Source organism: Grampus griseus (genome assembly GCF_964374135.1).
Source record: "Grampus griseus genome assembly, chromosome: 9".
NCBI classification, from domain to species: Eukaryota; Metazoa; Chordata; class Mammalia; order Artiodactyla; family Delphinidae; genus Grampus; species Grampus griseus.
The window spans coordinates 24,115,769-24,141,604 of record NC_139003.1 but is presented as its reverse complement, the minus strand read 5'-3'; the positions used below and the strand labels follow the sequence as shown (position 1 = coordinate 24,141,604).

Below are 25,836 nucleotides of genomic sequence, written 5' to 3'. Positions count from 1 at the left end.
AAGATTTATTTATTTATTTGGGTCTTAGTTGTGGCACGTGGGATCTTTAGCTGTGGCATGCGGGATCTAGTTCCCTGACCAGGGATGGAACCCTGCAATGCCCCCTGCATTGGGAGTGCAGAGTCTTAACCGCTGGACCACCAGGGAAGTCCCAAGACTAAGGTTTCCTGACTTCCTGTCAGCCAATCCTGTGTATTCCCAAGGTACCCACCTTTCAGTGGACGGGACCTGGATGAGAAGATAAATGCCAAGAGCAGGCTTAGCAAGAGTTACATAGCAGCTAGAACCTGTCAGTGTTTATGCTCCTGACATCATTTTTTTACTGCCTGGAATGTAGTAGCTCTGGCCTCTGACAACACTTTTAACGTAGCAAGCTTTAGGTAACAGTGATGGTGAAAAGCGAAGTAGCATGCTTCAGAGCTCAAACTAATGGTCAGGAGAGAAGAGCTCATGAGCAGTGTGGCTCATTAACAGGAGTGGGGGCTCCTGAGGTGGGGTAGTGTTCAGTGCTGGTAATAACGAGGCAAATGATTTGGCGCGTCTATGCCCCAGTTTACTTGGGGAGTGAAATTTGGGAAATAAGTGAACATTTTAGTTTTTATCAGTAAGTTCAGAAGAGAAAATTGACCAGGTTTTTGAATCCCAGTAAGAAGGTTCTAAGGCCTGTTGCGAAACTTACTTATCAGCACGGGCTAGCAGTCCAGCTGATACGTATGGTTCTAGCAGGGTGTTCAGTAGATATCCTTTGGAATCTGGTCTTTGGATTTATTTTGTTTCATTTTTTCAAGGGAGAGCATAGCTAAATATTGCAGGAAATTTTTTTCCTTATCAGGGACAAGGAATGAAGTAAAGGGATTCAACTCTTTCTGGGCTTAGGTAGCTTTTCCTCTGATTTCTTGTTTGGAGATGGATACCCACCCAGGTCCTCCCACTGCCCCGCCCCAGTTTCTGTTGCTAATTCCTCTCTTGGGAGACTGACGTATGCTTTTTGTTCGTACAGCGGAAATTGATGCAGAATCACAGGTTGTGAACATTTGATGCAGATGGAGTGTTGTGGGGATTCACTTACTTTCCGTGAGACTCAATATGATAAATTAACGTCACGTTTTTCTCACTTAGCTCTAATGTTTAGGAAAAAAACCCCCAGAGATTTCAGTTGGCCTTTTTTAAAATTAGGAAGTTAAGCAACTTACAGGGAAAATAAACCTAATGAAAATTTAGATGACACTCTCAGATGTCATTTTTGAGATGTTCAGTCTCTGATATAAACTGGGCTTGGCACATTTTCTCCATTTACATGCTTATGACGGAGACTTTAAGGCACCATCTCCTCTCTCTTTATGCCTTAACACAGTTTGAGGTGCTTTGCGTTCTCTTTATGTGGGAAGTAGCCTGCTCGGGATGGTCTTGTAACACCAACCTCATGTGTAATAGGGGGAATTGAGGAGATTTGGGAAACTGTGCTTCAAGTTAATAAATCCAATGCATTAACATTGTCCCTGGGAAGCAACCTGGAAGAGGAGAGAGATCATGGACCTGGGATTAAGGGGACACAGGTTCTAGGCCAGATGCTGCTGTTCTGCAGCTGTGTGCTGTGGGGTAAGGTAGTCTGCCTCTCAGGCTCTTTTCTTTTGAAAAGAAGAGTGGTTGGACTCATCGTCTCTAAGCTCCTTACAGCCCCCAAAGGCTGCAAATGTATAAGAAGGAAGCCCTATGTCACGTGTCTTTTAGGCATGCATCAAAGCTGAGAAATCTTATGCCTTCTGGTAGTCTTCACTTTGAATTGCTGCTTATCCTGCAGGAGACATATTTTCTGTTCCCATTGCTTGTTTTTTGTTTTGTTTTGTTTTGAGAAGTTAGATTAGTTGAATTATGGTTTTCTAATGTGGAAGACCAGAGTTAGAATTTGAAGCAGACTAAGTGATCAGACACTGGAGCGGCTGGAGGGTAGATGGAATTGAGCCATGGAGATTCCTGGCTTCAGCGGTGGTGTCGGGATAGGCTAGTGGGAGTGATTGCTTGGGACCCAGAAGAACATGGTACCAGTGGGTTTTATTTATGCAGTCTCACCTCTGCTTCCGAACACCCAGCCATTCTCCTGGGGCAGCAGGTCTAGACCTGCGAAGGGTGGGGATGAAGAGGACACTCAGGGAACCTGTAACTCACGGGGAGAGTTTATTCTGATCCTGCTCTTGTTTGTGGGAGTCTGGCGGGAGCATGCGGCTTGGTTGTGTTCTGAGCTCTGGTTTTCACACTCTGAGGCCAAAGCGTCTTCCTTTAGATCATTCTCATTGTCTTGCAGATCTTTCCCACTTCCATTTCATGTGCTAGTATAGGAATCATCTTAATCTATTCTTGGTAGTTCCTCCCATGGTTTCTTCAGTTTATTTTTTATTGTAAGCTTTCTTACATCCTTTCTCGGAGTAGATTTAGAGAGAGAGAAGGAGGCCAGTGATTTTCTAAACAGGTCGTTGCATCAGGACCACCTAGAAGGCCGTTCTGAGGCACTGGATTAGAATCTCTGCAAGTGTGGTTTGGGAATCCGTATTTTATTCTTTTTTTTCCCCCGCTGCGCCGCGCACCACGCGGATCTTAGTTCCCTGCGGTGGAAGCGTGGAGTCCTAACTACCGGACGAGCGGGGAATTCCCGGGAATACGTATTTTAAAAAAGCCACTCCTAAGTGATTCTGAAAGAGTCCGTTTGGGATTCATCCAGGGGCTGGCATTTGAGACCCACTGATCTTGTTTAACTCCTGTGCTGTATGTAGTTGAAGGGGCAGGACATAAATGACAAAAGAAGTGTATGTTTTTGGGGCCAGTGCCTCTGAATTTTATACGAGAGGGGTTAGTAGCTTCTTTTTTTCTTTTTAGTACTTGTCTTGATGGCTCCCAGGACACTTTGCATTGCTTTTAATCTGTAGCTCAATATGAGGCTGACGTCCTCAGGGGTCCATTTACAGTGACTCCGAGACCCTATTCCTAGGTCATAACTGACAGCTGAGGAGTTGTTTTATATGCCTGATTTAGGCCATATGCTCATTTTAACACTCATTTGCCACTTTTCCTTCTATTTGCATAGATTCCCCAGATCTTCCTATAATTTGGCACCCATAACTTGGCACGTTATTACTATGGAAGTCTTTAGTGTCATCTACAAACATGAAGATTCTCTGCTCCTCACTTTCTGCTCTTAGAATCCTGCAGAACCACACATATGGGCTTTTTGGTTTCTCTATTTATATCCATCCTGTTTCTTGTTTATAAGCCCCGTTCTTAACAAGAACAACACCCGTAAAACCCAAAATGACAGTGGCCTCTGTGGTGGTCTTAGTCTTTACTTTTTTTTTTTTTTTTTTGCGGTATGCAGGCCTCTCACTGTTGTGGCCTCTCCCGCTGCGGAGCACAGGCTCCGGACGCACAGGCTCAGCGGCCATGGCTCACAGGCCCAGCCGCTCCGTGGCATGTGGGATCTTCCCGGACCGGGGCATGAACCCGTGTCCCCTGCATCGGCAGGTGGACTCTCAACCACTGCACCACCAGGGAAGCCCTAGTCTTTACTTTAAAAAAAAAAAAATTATTTATTTATTTTTGGCTGCGTTGGGTCTTTGTTGCTGTGCGCGGGCTTTCTCTAGCTACGGTGAGCAGGGGCTGCTCGTCGCTGCAGTGCGCCGGCTTCTCATTACCGTGGCTTCTTTTGTTGCAGAGCACGGGCTCTAGGCACAAAGGCTTCAGTAGTTGTGGTACACGGCCTCAGTAGTTGTGGCTTGCGGGCTCTAGAACACAGGCTCAGTAGTTGTGGCACACAGGTTAGTTTCTCCACAGCATGTGGGATCTTCCCAGACCAGGGCTTGAACCCGTGTCCCCTGCATTGGCAGACGGATTCTTAACCACTGTGCCACCAGGGAAGCCCAGTCTTTACTTTCTATTCCACTAGCTTGTCTAATTTGTAAATAAAACTTTCTTGTAATTCTCAAGTCTTTGAGGTCCTTATGATTAAGGGTCACATTTGCAGTTCCTTGGTGGCCTTTCCTTCTTTTGACCAGCAGTTTTCTAGTTCATCCCTGAAATACTTCCACATGCTCAGGTGAATGCCATCCAGTGTTAGTAATTTCATAATTATTGGTATTTAAATTTTCAACTTCATGCTTGTTCCTAAGACTTCAAACAGTATAGAAGTATGTAAAGTTAAATGCAAAAATCTCTCTCTGCCCTCCTTATGAGTTTTCTACCATTCATTCTCATTCCCTTAAGTAAATGTTCTTCCCACAGTTTTTTCATGCAGATATGTACACCCTCCCTTTTTAAACAAACAAACAGAAATGAGGTCGTAATGAGTCCTGTAACTTTCTTTTTTAAATTGTCATAACTATCTGTGTCATAATTATACATCTACCTCATTCTTTAATGTTTGAGGAGTATTCCATAGTTTGGGTGTGTTTGCTTATCCACTCTTTTCCTGTTGATATATCAACATTCTTTGATACATCTTCGTGTTCTTGTGTCGGCATTTCCCTAAGATAGATTCCTATAAGTGCACTTAATGTTTTCGGTAGTTGTAGCGGGCGCTTTACTTAGACTTCACCTTTTTATATCCTACCAGGATCATCTTAGATTAGATTTAGGGCAAAATACAGCTTATCCTCTCCTTACACTCATTAATGCTTTCACGGTTGGTAGTCTATTTCCCCAGTCAGTATCCTTGAAAACCACTATCTTTTCAGTGGAGGGCAGGGCTCTGCTCCTGGGGATCATTACATCACTACTCTTTAATTGGTTGAAGGCCCCCAGATGTTTTGAGGTCTTGAACTTCAAGGATAGTAGGCTCTTAGAGCTTTAGCCTTACCGGCTCTCTCTGGGTTCTAGAGAGCTCCCTGGCTAAGAAAGGGTGCAACTACCTACCTATGGATGACAGGAGGAGGTCAGAGGCAAGGTCCTGTGAGAGGCCTGACTTTTCTTTCCTACAGTCTGGTACGTAGCTCTTCCTCATTTTTCTTCTTGGATTAGCAGGTGGGGTGGTAGTGGTGGTGAGCCTGACACATCCTGCACGGGGAAAGTCAGCCATTTTTAGAGTTGTTCGGAGAGGCTGAACCAGGGGAGTCTTGTTTTCAGCCTTTGGTGCAGCTCATCTCAACCCTGCTGATGGTTTACCTCCAGTTTCCGGGGCTTCCGGTGTGTGTGTGCCCCTCCCATATTTTTAGCACATTGGAACACTGCCTCTACTTTTATTTAGTTTGAAAATCTTTGGGGCAATCAGCTATTTTAAAAATTGAAATATTATTTTAAAAGGAAATGATTTCACCATTGAAAATGGGAAACCAGTATTACTTCCTGGTTACTACTTACTAGAAAGTACCTTTAGAAAAACCCTGCAATGAAAACTAAACAGCGAGTGTTATTAAATTCTAGCTAGGTACAGCGTTTCGCAGCGGGCTCTCAAGGAAGTGTGTAACAAGTGGTAGAGATGTGCTAAAGGCTTCCTGCCGCCAAACTGAAACTTCGTTTAATAGAAAGGATTGAAAGAGAATTGAAAAGGGGACAGGAGACAGTTCTTATTTATGTATAAATATTAAATGCTGGTACATACATACAGGGATCATATACCACCTAAACCAGTTTTTCTTGGTTTGTTTTTTAAACAAGCCCACACTTTGGGAAACAGACACATAAGTTGTGTCTTGAGGCCGAACCGAACTGATTTTCTGTGATGGCTGTGGCCCACGTCATTAGCTTCACTGGCTACTAGCCACAATACCTTGGGCAAGTGACTTTACCCTTTACCTTCCAGCTTTGCCTGTAAATGAGCATAATAACAGTGCTCACCTCATGGGGTTGTTGCTGATAGAATGAGTGAGAGAAAACGGTGTTCTGACCATTGGCTGGTGTTAGTAGTCCAGCACTTTCCGCATCTGTCCCCAGCTTAGATGGGACTGGAATTGGAACCAGCTGAGGTAAAATGAGAGGAAGAAGGGCGCCTGGCAAGTTTCGTGATGTTAAGGCGGTTCAATTTGAAGGACTGGCTTTAATTTTGAGATTATATTCTTACTATTATTATTTTTTTTGGCTAAAATGTCCTTTACTTTATAAATGATGTGATGGCCTTTGTTTTCTTTCATGTCCTCGGTACAAATAAAAAAATGTATAACATGTCAGTCCTTAATTTTTGGAAGTGGGGGAAACTCTACTGGTCTGGAATCTTTAAAAGTCTGGGAAGCCCTGGCTTAGCAGAAACTGTGCACTGGCAAATGTGTAACCTTCTGAGCTTTGGAGGTATTAATTTAACCGTTAGGAAAGATTAAACAAATTTAGGTAACACGTGGAAAAGGGCAGCTGTATGTGAATACTAGTTGTGGTTCAGCGGCGCAGGTGAGGCTAATCAGGCAAAAATACAACGGGCAAAGTTTTGGTTTCCTTTGACTTCTGCCCCATCCTCCCAGGAACCCTCTAGCCTCCGGTGCTTTAGGACTGGGCTGCATTTCGTCTCCACCCCCAAAGGATCAAAACTTGAAGTTGATATATTTCGAAAAAATTTTCCACTACAACATAAAACATTTTCTGTTTCCTTTGCCCCAAGGTGGACTAGTTTGTTTGGGCATTTTCTGGTCCTCTTTGGGAGATTGGCAGAGAGGAACAATGTGTAGGACCAGCATAAACTGGTTATTTGTGAGGAACAGCCGCTTACCTGGCCTCCCACCTTTGTAAGGACAGGGCAACTTACATCACAGTTTGCCCAGGGCTGTTGTCTTGGCACAATTATCAGTAACGCCCCATTTTCACTCTCAAAAGTGTTCTGATTTGAGTGATAAAATGTATGTTTTATGGGTTTAGTAAGAAGAGTCAAGTCTGGGAGAAAGAGTGGGTTGGCATAGTTCAGCAGAGGCCAAAATAAACAGAAGGTAGATGGTTTTTTAAGTAGCTGCTAGGATGGCCTGGGGCAGGGTGGAGGCTCTCCAGGCTTTCATGGAGCACAGGCAGCCCAGGCTTGAGACCAGGCTGTGCACCTGATTCTGGGTAAAGCTTTGGGCTGATGAGATTTTAGGTGTCCCTCTCATTAAAATGCTGTTAAATAGAGGCAGGTAACCTTGTTTGATGGTGGAAGTGGGACCTCGTGAAGTTAAATACTGAAGGTTTTCTTGGAGAATGGATGGGTTGGAAAAATCAGATGCGATATTTTCAGATCAGTTTCTCTGTTTTAAACATCTCTTCTGGGGAGACGGTGAAAGTGACAGGTCTTGACAGAGGCAGAGGAATAAAATGGATGAGATAAAAGGCAGCAGAAATGGGTAGGTCCAGGTGGGAATACTCAGATGTTCGTGAAAGCAGCTGTGAGCAATCTGCTGTCGATGTGCAAGTTGAAGGAAACTTGCCTAAAGTGAGGAAGGCCTCCTGGAAGTTTGTGGTAGAGAAAGGAATGAGAAGCGAGACATTTAAGTCTGTGTTTCCAGTCTCCGGAATGTGATGTTAGTGAACTTTTAAACTTTATGAATTCTGTTCCAGGAGAGGGAGGATGCATTATTTTATATATAACCTTTAATACCAGGGGCATTTTTATTTTTGGCAACCACCCAAAACAGTGACTTACTCTGTCAAGTGTAATTTAGCTGCTTACCTAACAGTACTGTCCCCAGTCTTCATGGAAGGTGGGGCATTTCTTCCTCCCATTCCTTCCCCCTTTGTGTAAGTAAGGGGGAGGGAGACTCCATCCGAGTACCTGGGAATCCCTCTGAGCTTTATTATTCTGTGTGCAGTAATTGCTTGTGTTATTACTCCTGGCAGGTGAGCGCTTTTGCAGCCCAGAGGCCAGGGGGCTGCCTCTGTTACTTAAAAGCCGAGTTATCTTGTTAAACTCCTCTCTTGTGAGAGCTTTAGACTCTCCTGAGACCTCCCGCAGGCTCTCTGGAGCCCAGGCCTGGCTCCCGGTTCAGCCTGCCCTGCCCGGGTGTTAGTCATCTCATGCCAGCGTGTCACAGAGCCAGTCAGTGTGGGGCTGCCGGCCAGACTGCGCGGCTTCCATTGAATTCTTCAGCGTCCCCCGATTGGTGCTCTGAATGAAAGTATCTCTCCTACTCTCGTGTCAGAAGAAAATGTATTTCCCTGATTATCAACAGGATGAAGGTGAAAGCCAGTGTAGAGAGAATAATAAACTTGGGACTCAAGATTATCTGAGGAACGGGGAAAATCGGTTTTTGAAAGGGGTTGATGGCACAAGGCTAAACATAGTAAAGATGCCCCAGGAGTCTGAGCTGTCCATAAACTTTCTTGTGAGATTTCTATGCTTTATGTGTTACAAACTTTCATTTATTTTGAAAGAAAAAAAACCAAAAGAAAAAAAACGGTGAGGGGAATCAAAGAGCTGGGCTTTAGTGATAGTATAGGGTAAGTAGAATATTATTGGCATTTTTTAATAAAAATGGAGGAGCAGTCTCTTCTGGGCAGTACTTGTAAGCAAATTCCAGATCATGGCCAAATAGCCTTAGTTTAACTTCTTGAAGAGGTGTGCAAATCTGTGCATTATGGTTAAGGATGGGGGTGGACTGGGCACACCAGCATATAGTGGGGAAGGAATGACCACTTGTAATCTTCAGCTGTATTAGGTGATAATGGCGTTCATCACACTCTCTGAAGGATTTTAATAGTAAGGGGAATCTTGGGATGGTACATTAATTTAGCAATAAAGGACTCTGAAAGGTTTATGGTAGATTTGTGGTTTGTACTTCTTTATTTTGACATCTAAAATTGACTATCAACATTTCAAATAGGAAAAGTTTCCAAAGAAGTTTGGACAATAAAATGGGAACATCAGTGCTCTCCATGGGTAGCACAGAAGTTTCTTGACTTTCCCAAGTTCTACAGTCAGTCCTACATATAAGCCAAAATAAATATATTAGGTATTCTTGAGAGACGATTCATTCTGAACAGTATTGAGTATTATGCTCATAATCCAGCATCCGTTTGCTATAAATTAGTTCTAAGAAAAAATGTGCATGGCTTTACAGAAGCAAACCTGAGGAACAGTAAATGCAAGAATCTTCATTCCTCTAGAATGTTGCAAGAGTCTGATATACTTTCACTTAGCTGTATCTGTCTGGTTCAGGCCTCCTACCCCCTTTTTAATCCTGGGGTTATGATTTGCTATTTTGCCTAATGTACCTTTTGCTCAGGGATGCAGTGATGGCAGTGCTCTGAGGAGGAGAAATAAGATGACAGCAGCTGTGGCCATTGAGGCTGGGAAAGCAGTAGCTGGGCTTTCCCCCTTTCTGGATCAGGTTTTGTGGTTACACTTCTGTCCTTCCTCTGAGCACTGGAGTTGGGGAGGAGGCACGAGAGTTAAAGGGTGGGGAGGGCTGGACGTACAGACCCCGTTAACTGAGTAGCCCCTGGAATGCAACCTAGGCCTCTCCACCCTGCCTTGGCAACTTGCTTCATCTCCATTTGCCCCTGAAGCGGGGAGGAAAAATCTTTGGCCTCAGAACACATTTTTTCTTGAGCTTCCTTAACAGAAGACCTGTCTTTGGGGAGTTGCCTCTGATACCTGCAGTGCCAGTGCATCAATTCAAGAGAAATAAGACCTTAACCTTCCTCTCACATTTTTTAGCAGTTCTGAAACGTGGAGTGGACAGATATGCAAAGTGTATCTGAACCAAAAAAGGCACTGGTGATTTGAAACCCACAAAACAGGCTAAGGCCAGACACCCTAGAAGTGTGTATTTTGAAGCATTTAAGAAAACAATTGGTGACTTTTTGAAGTGCCTTAAAATTTCTCACAGTCCACAAACCACATCTTTGGGCTAGGGTTACAGTTTGTCATTGTTTGGTAAACAGTATTACAGGGTGGGATGTGGAAAATATTCAGAAGGCATGCCCTTGGAATTTTTAATCCCATTCATGACAGGCATATGAACATATCTGTAATACTTGGTGTACAAACAGTGCTTAGAATGGATCTTTACATCAAAGCCTTAGTGTCTAGAATTCGGTGTTTTTAGTGGCTGTATTATACTCTAACTGGGGTCTGGTTGGGAAGGCGGGGTGGGTTCTGAGCCCCTTGGACAGGGCTGTGAGGTGCCTTGATAGTAGCTTCAGCTTGTCTTCTCCACTGAGCACTTCCCTCCTTGTCAGTGTGTTCTTTGCCTCCACTAATATTTCACTGTGAGCTTCTTCCCTGGAGATAAAATGAAAAAAATGTTACTCTCATCGCTATCAGTTTAGGCATTTTTGTTACCGTGGTATTTGGCTTTGGGATGTAAATCTCTCAAGAGATTCTTGTCTATTAAACAAGAATAAATATAAGAATCATCGAAAATATAATCCTAGAAGAGATGACAGTTCTTGTTCAGACAGAGTATCTCTTTGGGGGATATAGGAAATGACAGGAAAGTGGGAGGACAACTGAGTATCGAATAGTTAATCGGGAGATTTCTCCAGTGTGGTCTGGGACATAGATTTGAATGGTTTCTGTTGACAATAGACTTCATAGCTCGCAGGAAATAATTGAGTGGTTGGAAATGAGTTAGGTAAAACATTCTTAAAGGATGTAACAAGGAAATTTGACATTTCATAATAGGGCTGATGAAGAAAGCGGGTTGAAGAAAATGTTCCCAGAGGAAACACAAACTTCTTAGTGGAGAATAAAATGATACTGAAGTTTGTAGGAGTTGCCTTAGAGAGGACAGAGAGAGAGGGCTGGACAAAGTACTGAACTCTGGGAGGGGAGAATCTTTGAGGGGAGGGTTAGGTGAGGACGCGCTTGCCTGTAGGTCATGCTAGGGAGGGGTTCCCTGTAAGGCCTTGGAGAACCTTTGGGTTACCTGTTGTCATTTGTCGGAAAAACAGCTGTGAATGCAGTGCATACTCTTAAGAGCTTGGCTCTCTCGTTAGCTTCAACAAAAATCCACTAAGCTATGAGCTGCTTAAGGACAAGGACTGTGTTTTAATTGTTTTTGTCCCTTCTTTCCAAAGTCTAGCACTTGATACTTGTGCTTGATACATACTAGGACCATTCATTTATTCAGAAAAAACACTTACTGAATGCTTACTTTGTCTCTGGTCTTGTTCTGGGCTCTGGGGCTACCATGGTGAATAAGATAGATGCAGTCCTTGCCCGGAGAGAGCTTGCACCATGGAGTGGAAAACTGATACTATACAATTCATTATGCTATTTAATGTTGTGATGAATTCTATGGGAGAGAAATACAGAGGCTCAGAGCATATATGGCATATAGCTGACCTAGCCTGGGGATTGGGAAGGCCTCTTTGAGTAAAAAGTTTAAGCTGAATTTGCCGGAGGACATGTTTGAGCCAGGCAGATTCCCCAGGCACAGTGGGGAATAAAGTGTGTGTGTGGGGAGATTAAGCTCGTTGTGCATACCTGTCACCTGAGGATCTTATTAAAAGGCAGATTCTGAATCAGGAGGTCCAGGTAGGGTCTGAGTCTGCAGTTCCGACAAGCTCTCAGGTGACTGCTGGTCTGTCATTGCCTTCAGAGGCTTTCCGTGCATCCTCCTTCTCCCCTTTCTTTGTTTCAGTTGAAAGATGATGGGTCAATACCACCCCCTGCCCTGCGCTGTGCCTCCCTCCATCTGTAGTCATGGTGGCTGCAGTGATTTAACTTTTCAGTGTATTCAAAGTATAGTTGATTAGCTGTAGAGACTCTTATTCTTGCGGAAGAGGAAATCAGGATTTGGTAAGGATAAAAGAAAATAAAATCTAAACTTGGGATCCAGTGTCTTGCAAATTAATAGATTTCTCTTGGCATTTACCAAAACATCTTTCCCTTTGTTTCTAGACTAGAGTGGGGGACCCAGGCATTGTTTTTGATAATCAGATTCTTCTTCATTAATAAAGAAGGCCAGCTCCTGAGGAAAGGGATTACCATCAAGATTACAGGATTTAAACCAAAAATATGGATGGTGCTCTGGCCTCTTAGAGAATGTTCTCAATAGAGGACTCTGAACTTTCATCCATTGTTTCTCAAAACTTTTGAGACATTAAGGGGTTTTTAGCTTTTCTGAATATAAAATCTAATTAGATCACACATGTAGGTTTTTAAAATCCCCACCAGATAACTAGCACTGGAAGGAAGAGGACATCTCCCTAAAATTCAAGATCCTTTTTGGGAGTGATAGCCTTTTCTTTTTTTTTTTGATGCAGACCATTTTTAAAGTCTTTATTGAATTTGTTACAATATTGTTTCTGTTTTATGCTTTGGTTTTTTGGCCGTGTGGCATGTGGGATCCTAGCTCCCTGACCAGGGATCTAACCTGCACCCCCTGCATTGGAAGGCGAAGTCTTAACCACTGGACCGTCAAGGAAGTCCCCAGCGATAGCTTTTTTGAACTGTGTGCTCAGAGGTTGGAATTCTGTGATTTGAATGCGTCTAGCATATTATCTCATTTGGAAGAAGAACATGAAGCGATCAGCGGATCATATGGGATGATATGGTCCTTGCAACACAATAATGGTTTTGTCACTGAACTGAACTTGGGTCTGCTTTGCTACACAGCAAAGCCAATTTACTGACACCAGGTTGTGGTGAAGTATGTTTATTTGTTGGGTGCCAAGCAAGGTGGCTTGTGTTCAGAAGACCTGAACTCCTTGATGGCTTTCAGGGGATGATTTTCTTTTTTTAAATTTTTATTGGAGTATAGTTGATTTACAATGTTGTGTTAGTTTCAGGTGTAGAGCGAAGTGAATCAGTTATACATACACATACATCTACTCTTTTTTAAATTCTTTTCCCATGTAGGCCATTGCAGAGTACTGAGTAGAGTTCCCTGTGCTATACAGTAAGTCCTTATTAGTTATCTATTTTATATATAGTAGTGTGTATATGTCAATCCTAATCTTCCAATTTATCCCTCCCTCAGGGAATGATTTTTATTTATTTATTTATTTTTTTAATTTATTTTTTTTTTTTTTGCGGTACGCGGGCCTCTCACTGTTGTGGCCTCTCCCGTTGCGGAGCACAGGCTCCGGACGCGCAGGCTCAGCGGCCATGGCTCACGGGCTTAGCCGCACCGCGGCATGTGGGATCTTCCCGGACCGGGGCACGAACCCATGTCCCCTGCATCGGCAGGCGGACTTTCAACCACTGCGCCACTAGGGAAGCCCGGGAATGATTTTTAAAGGCAACATTTGGGGAGAGGGCTGCAGGGTGTATGACTTTCTTCTTCTGATTGGTTGATGGTGAGGTAATAGGGTGATGTGAATCTTAATTATCAATGTTCTGGTGCCTGCCTGCCAGCCAGTGTGGGGTATACAGTGTGTAGTCACTGTCCTCTACCCAGGTTGGGGGGGGGGGTCTTAGTTTGTGCGGAACAACTCAGAGATATGTGTTAAATTGTGTGTGTCCCTTGAGGAGGAACTAGAACTCTGTTTTATCACTGAACTATTCTCGTTACTTCTCTTGTTTAACTGCCTTTTGTTTCTGTATCCCCTCACTCCCCTAATGAGTAACTGCTGGAGCCTGCTGTTTGGAACTCTGGAAGGCCTAGGAGACTAAAGCCTTCTATAAACAAGAAATGGGGGACACGGAGGGGCTTTTGTACCCGGGAGGGCCCTACAGGATCCTGCTTGGTTTCAGTTTGACATTCATTCTTTTAGTTGTGTGTGCGGAGGGGGTTTGGGAGGGGAGCAAGACAGATTTTCAGAATCACCAAGGAGTTCTTGTTCTAGGGATTTGTTTTGTCTTTGAGGCTCTAAAGCAGCTGGTAGTATGTTTTGCACCTTTTTCAAAAGGTTTTTAAATTTTATTTAAAAATAATCTCAAACTTACAGAAAAGTTGCAAGAATAGTGCAAGTAACTCCTGTGACTCTCCCCGCAGAGGTTGCCATATCATCTTCTTTGTATTTATAACATATAGTCATTATTTGTGGTAGTTCTGTTCTGTCAAGTCACAAGCGCTGAATTAGTGAATTTTGAACCATCGCTCCTCTGAGAAATACTGAGTTAGTTCCTGTGAGCCTCTGGTCACCACATTTTCATCAAGTAATAGATATATGACCTTGTTCTGTGTGCTTTTGTTTAAAGACCTCTTACTTGGGGCTTCCCTGGTGGCTCAGTGGTTAAGAATCCCCCTGCCAGTGCAGGGGACATGGGTTCGAGCCCTGGTCTGGGAAGATCCCACATAACGTGGAGCAGCTAAGCCCATGAGCCACAACTACTGAGCCTGCACTCTAGAGCCCGCAAGCCACAACTACTGAAGCCTGCACACCTAGAGCCCGTGCTCTGCAACAAGAGAAGCCACCGCAATGAGAAGCCCGCGTACCGCAACGAAGAGTAGCCCCCGCTCGCCGCAACTAGAGAAAGCCCGTGCGCAGCAATGAAGACCCAACACAGCCAAAAAAAAAAAAAAAAAAAAAATCCTCTTACTTGATATGTAGTCTTGATTCATTAACTTTGAACATTTGAGCAACAGCACTATAACTTGTGCCTAAATGAAAATTACCTAATATTTTCTCTGTAGGGCACATAACAGCTTTCTTTGTGCTTAAGAAAACTTCATGACTACGCCTGTGGGCCATTTTAAACAGCAGAATCACCACCCAAAAGCCCTGATCACTGCAGTAATTTTCCTTCAGCTTTAATAGTCTGAGTACTTGACCCTAAACGTTTGGTCGAGGGGTCAAGTCCTGGAGTGATCATATGATCACTCTTATGCTCTTCTGGAGTCAGTTTTTGGTTCTTTTCCCTTTTTGGTAATTTTCACACGTGACGTTTACTCTGATAAACTCTTTTGACAACTGGAATGGATTTTTCTGGAATGACACTTTGTGTTTTCCTGCCATATAGTTCCTGCTGAGTTCTTATTTCTGAGTAACTCTGGTTCCTTGACCACCGTGGAGCTGAGCCTTGGGGTGGTGAGGACTTGGCTCTGCAGAGGATTATCACCGGGCTTCTGGCCTCTAGGAGACTGAGCTAGTTCCTTTCTGGTTAGGCTGTATTTGTGCAGGTTACAGCCTTGTGTTCTTTATGTTAAGTCACGACTGTTTTGATTCATAGTTCTCATATCAGATGTTTAATATTTGGGGTTTATTAGAAAGTGCACGGGGAAAACCTGTGTTCTAGTCCTGATGGCCATCATCTAACTGTGCCACAGTTTTTTGTGAGGATGGAGAGGAGTGGACAGTAGGGAGGGAAGAGAAGAGAGACCAGCGTGCCCTTAACATTTCTTGCGTACCTACTAGGTGTCAGGTACCGTGAGGCATCTCGCTTAATAATCATAACATCCAGAGAAGATGGCAGTAGTATTGTCCTCACTTATAGATGAGGGAATGTCATCACAGTGTTCGGAATGCTTGTCACTTGAGTTTGTGTTCAAACTTAAGACTATCTGATTTCAGATTCATGGTCATCTGAGGCTGTGATTGTCAAGACACTTTGTCAAGTTTGAAGTTAAGAATAAACTTAAGATACGATACTTATTTGCCATGATCTCTGAGGACAGAGGTTCAGAAATCACTTAAGTCCACTCTCCTAGAGAGTGGGTATCTTAGGTGATAAAGCAGGGAAATGAGATCATGGATTATTTCTCTAATTCTTTCTGGTTGAATTCAGTGGTGGGAGAATTTCCATGAATTTGATATTCACTTGTAAACCCCAGGAGGAAATGGTTCTTTTTCTGTGGTACATATACTTCCAGTCTTTACTTCAGACCACACTTTGAGCCTTTTTTTTTTTTTTTAAATTTTGGCCACACCCAGCGGCTTGCGGGATCTCGGTTCCCCGACCAGGGATTGAACCTGGGTCATGGCAGTGAAAGTGCCGAATTCTAACCACTAGACCACCAGGGAACTCCCAAGCCATTTCTTATAAAAACGATATTGGCTATTATTTATTGAGTCTTTTGGCCACCCTCTGTGCCAAGGGCCTTATTCCCTTGTTTAGGTTTCATCACACCTCTCATGGATATTCTGATATACTTATTTTATAAATGAGGAAATTGAAGCTAATAGAGCCAATGAACTTTCAAAAATCACCACTGACATGGATTTGATTCTGAAACTAAATTCTTATTGCCACTTACCACTGCCCCTTCCCTGATTATAAAGATGAGCAGTATGTGTAACTTGAAGTGGTCGTCCAGAATTTATTTTTGCTGTGCACGTACCATTTAACCTGCCATAAAACTAGTTTTCATCTCATTCCTTGTCATAATGTTTTATATCAGAGGCTGGCAAACTGACTCTTTGAAGGGCCAGGTAGTAAATACTTTAGCCTTTGAGAGCCATGTGGGCTCTGGATCAGCTACTCAACTCTGCTGTTTCAGTGTGAAAGCAGCCATATAGACTATTACATAAGTGAATGAGCTTGGCCATGTTCCAACAAAACTTTATTTATGGAAGCTGAAACTTGAATTTCATACTCTTTCCATGTGTTACATAATATCCTTTTTTTTTTTTTTAACCACTTAAAAATGTAAAAACCATTTTTAGCTCATGGGTTGTACAGAAACAGGTGGTAGGGCGGATTTGGCCACTGGGCTGTAGTTTGCCAATCCTGCTTTTTATCATTCTGAAGTTTTCTTCCTTTGTGTCTCCTTTTTGGGTATTCTTTGATAAAACTGAGACTGCAAGTCTGCTTTCCCTGCATATGGTAGTGTTTAATAAGTGTTGATTTGGTTTGGGGAGCCAGCTCATGGAAGCTTTGCTGGCTTAGTGATTTAGTCTCTGACACCTGCTCTGCTGGCACATGGAAATGGAGATTTTTAACTGAGGAAAAGATTTAATCAGTAGGTAACCTCACCTACCCTTTTAACAGATAGCAACTCCCCAAATGCTTGTTTCTTCCTGTGTCATAGTAGAACATCAGGTTTGGGGACTTCAGGTCTAGTACTTGCTCTGCCATCAATTTTATTTTAAGCAAAAGTCACTTTAGCCTGTCTCATTTGCAGATTCTTCATCTGTAAAATAAAAGGGCCTTGATTAGATGCTCTGGGTTAGCTGCCCTCCCTCTGCAGGTGATCGTTAGAGTCCCCTTGGGATTTGAACTTGCTTCTTTCCAAACTGAGGCCCAATTCATGGTACAGCTGGCCCTGGATTGTCTCTCCTGAAAGAGCTGGTGCGCCCAGCACAAGTGAAATGGCCTGCCACGAGGCCATGGGCTTCCAGGTCATTGTGCTTGAATGCTGGGCCCTTTCATTTAGGTTTGCCTCTTGCTCTCGCCAGAAAAAGAAAGAAAAAGCCGGTCATGTTGGCGCATATGCTGGGAAAGACCTCCCAGACCACACGGCTTAGGCTCTTCTGGGATTGCTTGCTCCTTGTCTAAATGACGTTTTAATTTTCAAGAGATGATTCTTCCTGTGGAGGCAACAGCTCTGGCTGCCAGGAAGCATTTTTTCTGATATACTAAGATTTTCTCCAATCTCAGTTTTTTTTTTTTTTTTTTAAGTTCTACTTGTGCTTTAATTCCGTTTCTTTAGAGTTTTTTGCTTCATTAAAGTGCACAAGAGTTCTTTCCCGTCCCCTGATGGTATTTTTAGGTGGAGAAAACACGTTGTCCAGAGAAGAGTCGCTGGCCTGCTTCTTTGTCCTCTAAACATGCAGCCTTTGGGTTGTGGCCTTTGCAGACTTCTGGATGGCATTATGGCCTGTTCTTGGTTCTTAGACTGTTAATGATTTTCTTGGTTCTCCTTTCTGTGCCACAGAGGGAAAGGAGTTCATTCTACTTGCTGTGTTGTTTCTCAGAAAAAGCTTGTATTGTTTTTGGCCATCTTTCTCCTTTTTAGGGCTTTGTAGATTTCACTAAAGTTCTGCTTCTTTCCCGTGACTTCTATCTTGTTATTTCTCGAGGACTTGAAAGTTTACAGAAGCCCTTCATTCTGTTGTGAATCCCCATGCCTGAATTTTGGGTCTGAGTCAGCTGCCTTTTAAAAAACTTTTGTTAGTGTTATTTAGCTAAGGGTCTAATCTTCCTACAAGATATGGAAATACCCCTGTGGAAATAGACATTTTATGTCATATTTTTGTACTTCCATATTGGATCTTAATTTTTTAAATTTAAATAAATTCACATACCATAAAATTACTCACACAACTGTTGCCACTGTCTAATTCTAGAACAGTTTTCATTGGTACTTAAAAGAAAAAGAAACCCTGGACTTATTAGCAGTCACTCCCTGTTCTCTCCCTCCAGCCCTTGAGAACCACAGATCTACTTTCTGTCTCTATAGATTTGCCTATTCTGGACATTTCATATAAATGGAATCATTTCAATATGTGGCTTTTTGTCTGGCTTCTTTCACTTAGCATAATGTTTTCAAGATTTATCCATGTTGTAGCATCAATCAGTACTCCATTTCTTTTTATTTCTGAATAATATTCCATTTTATGGTTATACTAGATTTTGCTTATCTGTTTGTCGCTTGATGGACATTTGGATTGTTTTTACTCTTTTTGGCTCTTATGAGTAATGTTACCATGAACATTTGTGTACAAAATTTATGTGGACATGTATTTTATTTTTCTTGGCTTTGTACCTAGGAGTGAAATTGCTGGGTCATATGATAATTCTATGTTTAACTTTTGAGGGACTGCCAGACTGTTTTCCAAAGTGATTGCATCACCAACAATGTATTAAGGTTCTAATTTCTCCACATTCTTGTCAACACTTGTTATTGTCTGTTTTATTGATCATAGCCACCCTTGTGGCTATGAAGTGATATGTCATCGTGGTTTTGATTTGCATTTCCCTTATGACTAATAATAAATGTGCTTACTGGCCATTTGTCTATCTTCTTTGGATAGATATCTGTTCAAATCCTTGCCCTTTTTTTTTTTTTGCGGTATTCGGGCCTCTCACTGTTGTGGCCTCTCCCGTTGCGGAGCACAGGCTCCGGACGCGCAGGCTCAGTGGCCATGGCTCACGGGCCTAGCTGCTCCGAGGCATGTGGGATCTTCCCTGACCGGGGCACGAACCTGTGTCCCCTGCATCGGCAGGCGGACTCTCAACCACTGTGCCACCAGGGAAGCCCCTCCTTGCCCATTTTTAATTGTTGAGTTACAGTATTTCCTTATTCCAGGTACTAGACCCTTATCACATATGTTTTGTAAATACTTTCTTTTCACTTTCTTGATATCGTCCATTGAAGCACAATGTTTTTGGTTGCTTGTGCTTTCTAAGATGGTGTCATATCTAAGAAACCATTGCCTAATCCATGGTCACCATGTTTTCTTCTAAGAGTTTTATAGTTTAACTCTTATATTTAGGTCTCTGATCCTTTGAGTTAGCTTTTGTATATGGTGTGAGGTAGAGATCCGGCTTCATTCTTTTGCACGTGGATATCCAGTTTTCCCAGCATAGTTTTGTTGAAAGGTTCTTTCCCAATTATCTTGGCACCCTTTTTGAAAATCAGTTGACCATAAATTTATGAGTTTATTTTGGGCTTCCATTTCATAACATTTTGGTGTTCATCAGGTGACTGTCCTTATTCTTTATATTGGATCTTCATATTGACAGATATGGCTAAGATATTCTTGTCATAGCTTATCAGGCAGGTATACCTGTTAAGCTAGTCCTCCTTGTAGAGCTAACAAGATGCTCTCAGCTAAGAAGATACGACTTTTAAGCCAAGATGATTTTTGCTCTTGGTGCCGTGAAAAAGAATGCTGATTTTATTGACACGGATTTCTATACCATCACTTTTTTTGCCCTAAGTATAGTGTGGGTAGGTTTTTTTTTTAATTAATTAATTTAATTTATTTATTTTTGGCTGCGTTGGGTCTTTGTTGCTGCGTGTGGGCTTTCTCTAGTTGCAGCGAGCGGGGGCTACTCTTCGTTGCAGTGCGCGGGGCTTCTCATTGTGGTGGCTTCTCTTGTTGCAGAGCACGGACTCTATGCACGCGGGCTTCAGTAGCTGTGGCTTGCGGGCTCTAGAGCGCAGGCTCAGTAGTTGTGGTACACGGGCTTAGTTGCTCCGCAGCATGTGGGATCTTCCTGGACCAGGGCTAGAACCCGTGGCCCCTGCATTGGCAGGAGGATTCTTAACCACTGCACCACCAGGGAAGCCCTGGGTAGGTTTTTGTATAAGAAGTTTTCTATCTTTTGGTGTTCATGGTCTAGGGGCTTAAGAGTTAAACCAAGTCATTTATCAGTATCTAGTGAAGATTTAAGGTGGTGTTCCTGTTGCTGTGCAGTATTTTAATAGCTGCCCATAAAGTGTTTCACTGTAGGTAAATCTCCCAGTAAACCTATTAGTGGGTTTGAGCAGTTTGAGTCCCCATTTTCCTTCTCAGCTGGCTTGTTTCAGCCTTTGTCACCATCCAACTTGTGCCCTGAAGCCAGGTCCTCTGAATCACACCACGTCTCTCTGCAGCCTTTATTGTCAGAGATGAAAACTGTCTAATTCATAACCTCAATCACACTGACTCGTTTTGACAGCTGTTTTCACAAGCCTCCTGCTGTATCAGGTAGGGCTAAGATCATTTTTCTAGAATATATCATTTTATTAATATAATTGGATAAAGCAGTTACCATATGACTTGCTTTCTATGCCCTATAAATTAGCAATTAATGATAATTACCGCATCCATGAAAGTTTGCAACATGAATCAGTACAGCTTTGGCAGAACAATTACCCCTGTCTCCAAGAGCAGACATTTTTGTCTGTTTTATTTCACTGAAGTATGTTACTTGCCTGGAACAATGCCTGACATATAGAAGGCACTCAATAAATTTGTGTTGAATTAATAAATGAATGAATAAATAAATGGCTCAATCAATGGATAAAATTATAAGTAATCAACTTCAGATGTTAGGTCTTGTGATTTACAGAGGAAAAATGACTTGTTTTCATGCCATATGAGATACAAGTTAAGTTTGATATATAGACCCTTGGTCTTTTTCATATTTTACCTAAAGACATTTTAAAGGACTTCCCTGGTGGCGCAGTGGTTAAGAATCTGCCTGCCAGTGCAGGGGACATGGGTTCAATCCCTGGTCCTGGAAGATCCCACATGCCGTGGAGCAACTAAGCCCACGTGCCACAACTACTGAGCCTGCGTGCTACAACTACTGAAGCCCGTGCGCTCTAGGGGCCCACGTGCTGCAGCTACTGAGCCCACGTGCCACAACTACTGAAGCCCGCGCACCTGGAGCCCCTGCTGCGCAACAAGAGAAGCCACCGCAATGAGAAGCCTGCGCACCACAAAGAAGAGTAGCCCTACTCACTGCAACTAGAGAAAGCCTGCGTGCAGCAATGAAGACCAAACACAGCCCCCGCCCCAAATAAAGACATTTTAAGTATTTTTCCCCCAGAAGGTCTTTCCCTTGGCTTTATTTGGTGGGGAACCTTAGACAAGAGAAGCCCATTAAATATTTTTATTGAGGAAGAACTTGAATAAAGACTTTTGATAAGTGAGGCAGGTGGAGGGAGTTGAACAGTACTTGGAAGATGAAATGGGGAGAGCAAAAAAGGAGGTGGAGTGTGTTTTGAACTATTTCAGTTCCTATAAATAATAGGAAGGAAACAAATTCTTCCCATATAGACAGGTCTCTTCCTTCCATAATGGTCTGCAGACAGTCTTTTCCTATCTCATCGCCAAGGCTGTGGCCAAATGAATGAGGGGGAGAGAGTTTCAGAGGAAAGATGTAGCCATGCCAGTCCTCTCCTCCTGAGGGAACAGGAATAGCAGTACCTGCCACAGCGAATATCTGTCCTTGTTGCTTGGGAGGTTGACTTGGTGGCTGCTGTTTGCATTTGTATCCTCAATAGTATAAAAGGTGTTGTGCTGCCTATAAAATCACCTCTCTCTAATATTAATTCAAGTACTGACTGTTGTCTGAATGGCATATTTGGTGCAGTAATGCAAAGAAGCTCTGACAGCAGTCTTCAGAATAGCTTTCAGGGCAAGGGGAGAGTGTACAAACGAGGTTTTTTAAAATTCCTTTGTACAAGTTGTTCACTAAAGCCCTTAATGGGCCCGGGATAATAGTTATAGACCCACTGTCCCCCAGGGATCTACTTTACTAGGTCAAGGCATTAGAGGTAACACCTTGCTGATATTTAGGGGGAATAAGAGGGTACTCATCAGTCATTCTATTCTTGAGCTTTTCAGCGGGTTTCGTCAGACTTGAGAAATAAGGATTGTTTCTTAGCCTGGGTCCGTGCTCACTGGTTAGCCAACGTGAGTTTCCAGCTGGGCTTCCCAAGAGGTACTGGGTCTCCTGGGAGTGCTTTATTACTTTTTGTGAAAACTTGACAAAAATCAAGGAATAGCCCTTTGAGACGGGTGCTCTGCTTTGTATGCTCTATGCTTCTCAGTCCTGTTGCGGTCTGTACATGAATGATTTCAGGGCAGTTATTCAAAAATGTGCTCTTCTTCCGCCACTTGGGAAGAATTGACTGTAAATGAATCATTTCCAGGTTCTTTTCCTGTTCTTCCTTTGGCCCTTCTCATTTCAGGGACATCAACCATCCTGTGCCCTAGTATATCTCTTCTTTGGCTTTGCTTTGTTTGAGGGCTTGTCTTTTTAGAATGTCAGATCCCTGGGATGATGTCCAGGACATGGGTTCTCAAGAAAGGCTGTTAGCAAGACTGTTTGGTTGGAAGCTGTAGGGTTTAATTGCTGGTAACACTCGATCACAAAGGATAAAAATGAAAAGCATGACTTGTAGCTAGGTAAGGAAGACAGTCTTTCGTTATGTGTGTCATGGTGTAGCCACGGAGGAACCATTTAGACCAAGGTCTATATGCTTGAGGTATTGGGGATAATGAGATGTTAATCTTAGCACTAATTAAAAAAAAATTGGACTATGTATATTTGTTGGACTATGTAGATTCATACAATGGAATACTGTACAGCCACAAAAGTGAATAAACTAGTGTTCTGGCATGAATGAGTTTCACCCAAAAAAAGGGCAGAAGAAGCAAGTCACTGTTGGGTACACACAGTAGACTCAGTTTAAGAGTTCAGAAATAGGAAAAACAAAACCACCATATTGCATAGAGATGTATACGTAAATGGTAACACTGTACAGAAAAGCACGGAAGGAGGGGTTATCACAATGGTCAGGATAGTGGTGGCGGTCAGGAGACGGGGCTGGGAGTAGAGAGGGACACAGGGGAGCCAAGGTTCTGCTAGTGTTTTGGTAATTAACTTGGGTGGTGGTTACATAGTTGTTTGCTTCTTATTCTTTAAGATGTACATATATGTTTAATGCACTTCTGTATTTATATTAATAATCCACGATTTAGAGCATGAGTTAAGGTGGAGAGGTGAGGGAGACAAGTCAGCTAAGCAAATGCATATCAAAGTGGCTTCCTTCATATTCCTTCCTTTCTTCCTTTGAGTCAGCTTCCTTTCCAAGGACTGTTCCCTTTACAGGAAACTCCGTGGTCTTGTCTGTCTCGGAGTTCTGCATTGGCAGGACTCTCCAACCTTCCATCTACTAACTTTTCATTCAGCAGCTTTTTCTTGTTTTGAAGGTGGGATTGAGCCTTTCAGCTCTTGTGAAGCCAGTGCTCAAGGCTCCCTGTTGATTGAATCGTGCCTCGCTGAGCGAAGAATTTGAATAGCTTGGGCGATGATTCTCGTTTTTCTGTGTGCCGTCTCTTCTCTTCTCCCACGTGAAATCCTTTCTCCTTCCCCCCGCAAATATTTTAAGTGAGCTTTAGAGCTCATTCCATAGTTGCCAAGTGGGTTTTATGCCTGGCATCCTTCAGAGAGAGAGGAAAGGAGCTGCTGGACTTGGGAGCTTTAAGGTGCTTCTTCGATGCCCCTGTTGTAATCACCGAGGGCGTGGGGTTTCTAGATTCTCTCTTCTGTATTTCCCTCTTAGCCTGGAGTCTGAGCACTGTCTACAGAGGAAGTGTGAGCACTGGGCTCTGGCTGCACTGCCTCCACGTTAGCCCTGGGAATCCTCGGCTCCTTCTGGCTGGTGTGGCTGGCGTGTTGGGGCTTCTTCCTTCAGCTTCCACTTTTCTCTGGCCTTCTTCCATTGCTTGCCTTTTCCACCGTAGAACAGCACGTGTGGATGGAGACATTAACTTCTTAAATACTGAAAAGAACACAGGTGGTGGTCAGCTTGCTGGGATGAAATTACAAAGGTATCTCCATGTCTCGCATGCCTCTTCACCCTAGTCTATTTTGAGTCTTCTGTCATTTTGTGTAATTCTTATTTGTATTGCTGGGTCAGTCACTTCAGAATCTAGCCCAAGGTTTTATGTAGGTATTGCTCTTATAAACTTAAAAATAGTCTTGTTCATTCAGTCATCCAGCAAATATTTGAGTGCCTTCAAGAGGCCGAGTAGTGTTCTAGATGTTGGGGATACAGGAGTGGACCATCGTATTGTGGTGATGTTACCTTTAGACGGCTAATTTTCTCTGTTTTTCCCCTTACCTAGGTCCTCTCAGGGTGTGCCATCATTGTGCGCGGGCAGCCTCGTGGTGGGCCTCCTCCAGAGAGGCAGATCAACCTTAGCAACATTCGCGCTGGAAACCTTGCCCGCAGGGCAGCTGCCACACAACCTGATGCAAAAGACACCCCGGATGAGGTAGGTGCTTCCCCTCGCAGAGGCTGTGGACCCAGGTTATAGCCCAGTCTCCTCCTTGACTGCACATTTGATGTACTCTTTCTTTTCTGTATATTTCAAGTTGTTTTTTTTTTTTTAACATCTTTATTGGAGTATAACTGTTTTACAATGGTGTGTTAGTTTCTGCTTTATAACAAAGTGAATCAATTACACACATACATATATCCACGTATCTCCTCCCTCTTGCGTCTCCCTCCCACCCTCCCTATTCCACCCTCTAGGTGGTCACAAAGCACGAGCTGATCTCCTGTGCCATGCGGCTGCTTCCCACCAGCTATCTATTTTAACGTTTGGTAGTGTATATATGTCCATGCCACTCTCTCACTTCGTCCCAGCTTACCCTTCCCCCTCCCCATGTCCTCAAGTCCATTCTCCACGTCTGCGTCTTTATTCCTTGCCTGCCCCTACGTTCTTCAGAGCCATTCTTTTTTCTTTTAGATTCCATATATACGTGTTAGCATATGGTATTTATTTTTCACTTTCTGACTTACTTCACTCTGTATGACAGACTCTAGGTCCATCGACCTCACTACAAATAACTCAATTTTGTTTCTTTTTATGGCTGAGTAATATTCCATTGTATATGTGTGCCACATCTTCTTTATCCATTCATCTGTTGATGGACACTTATGTTGATTCCATGTCCTGGCTGTTATAAATAGAGCTGCAATGAACATTGTGATACATGACTCTTTTGGAATTATGGTTTTCTCAGGGTATATGCCCAGTAGTGAGATTGCTGGGTCGCATGGTAGTTCTATTCGTAGTTTTTTAAGGAACCTCCATACTGTTCTCCATAGTGGCTGTATCAATTTACATTCCCACCAACAGTGCAAGAGGGTTCCCTTTTCTCCACACCCTCTCCACCATTTATTGTTTGTAAATTCATTGATGATAGCCATTCTGACTGATGTGAGGTGATACCTCGTTGTAGTTTTGATTTGCATTTCTCTAATGATTAATGATGTTGAGCATCCTTTCATGTGTTTGTTGGCAATCTGTATATCTTCTTTGGAGAAATGTCTGTTTAGGTCGTCTGCCCATTTTTGGATTGGGTTGTTTGTTTTTTTGATATTGAGCTGCATGAGTTGCTTGTAAATTTTGGAGATTAATCCTTTGTCAGTTGCTTCATTTGCAAATATTTTCTCCCATTCTGAGGGTTGTCTTTTGGTCTTGTTTATGGTTTCCTTTGCTGTGCAGAAGCTTTTAAGTTTCATTAGGTTCCATTTGTTTATTTTTGTTTTTATTTCCATTTCTCTAGAAGGTGGGTCAAAAAAGATCTTGCTGTGATTTATGTCATAGAGTGTT

At 42.9% G+C, this 25,836-nt stretch overlaps 1 protein-coding gene across 1 annotated transcript in view; it reads left to right on the top strand.

Moving 5' to 3' along the window:
• SND1 (staphylococcal nuclease and tudor domain containing 1) overlaps positions 1-25,836 on the top strand; it is a 419,293-nt gene that overhangs the window by 5,023 nt on the left and 388,434 nt on the right. The window contains exon 2 of the mRNA XM_082661749.1: positions 24,340-24,489. Coding sequence (XP_082517875.1) covers positions 24,340-24,489 — 150 coding nt within the window. The remainder of the gene's footprint in view (positions 1-24,339; positions 24,490-25,836) is intronic.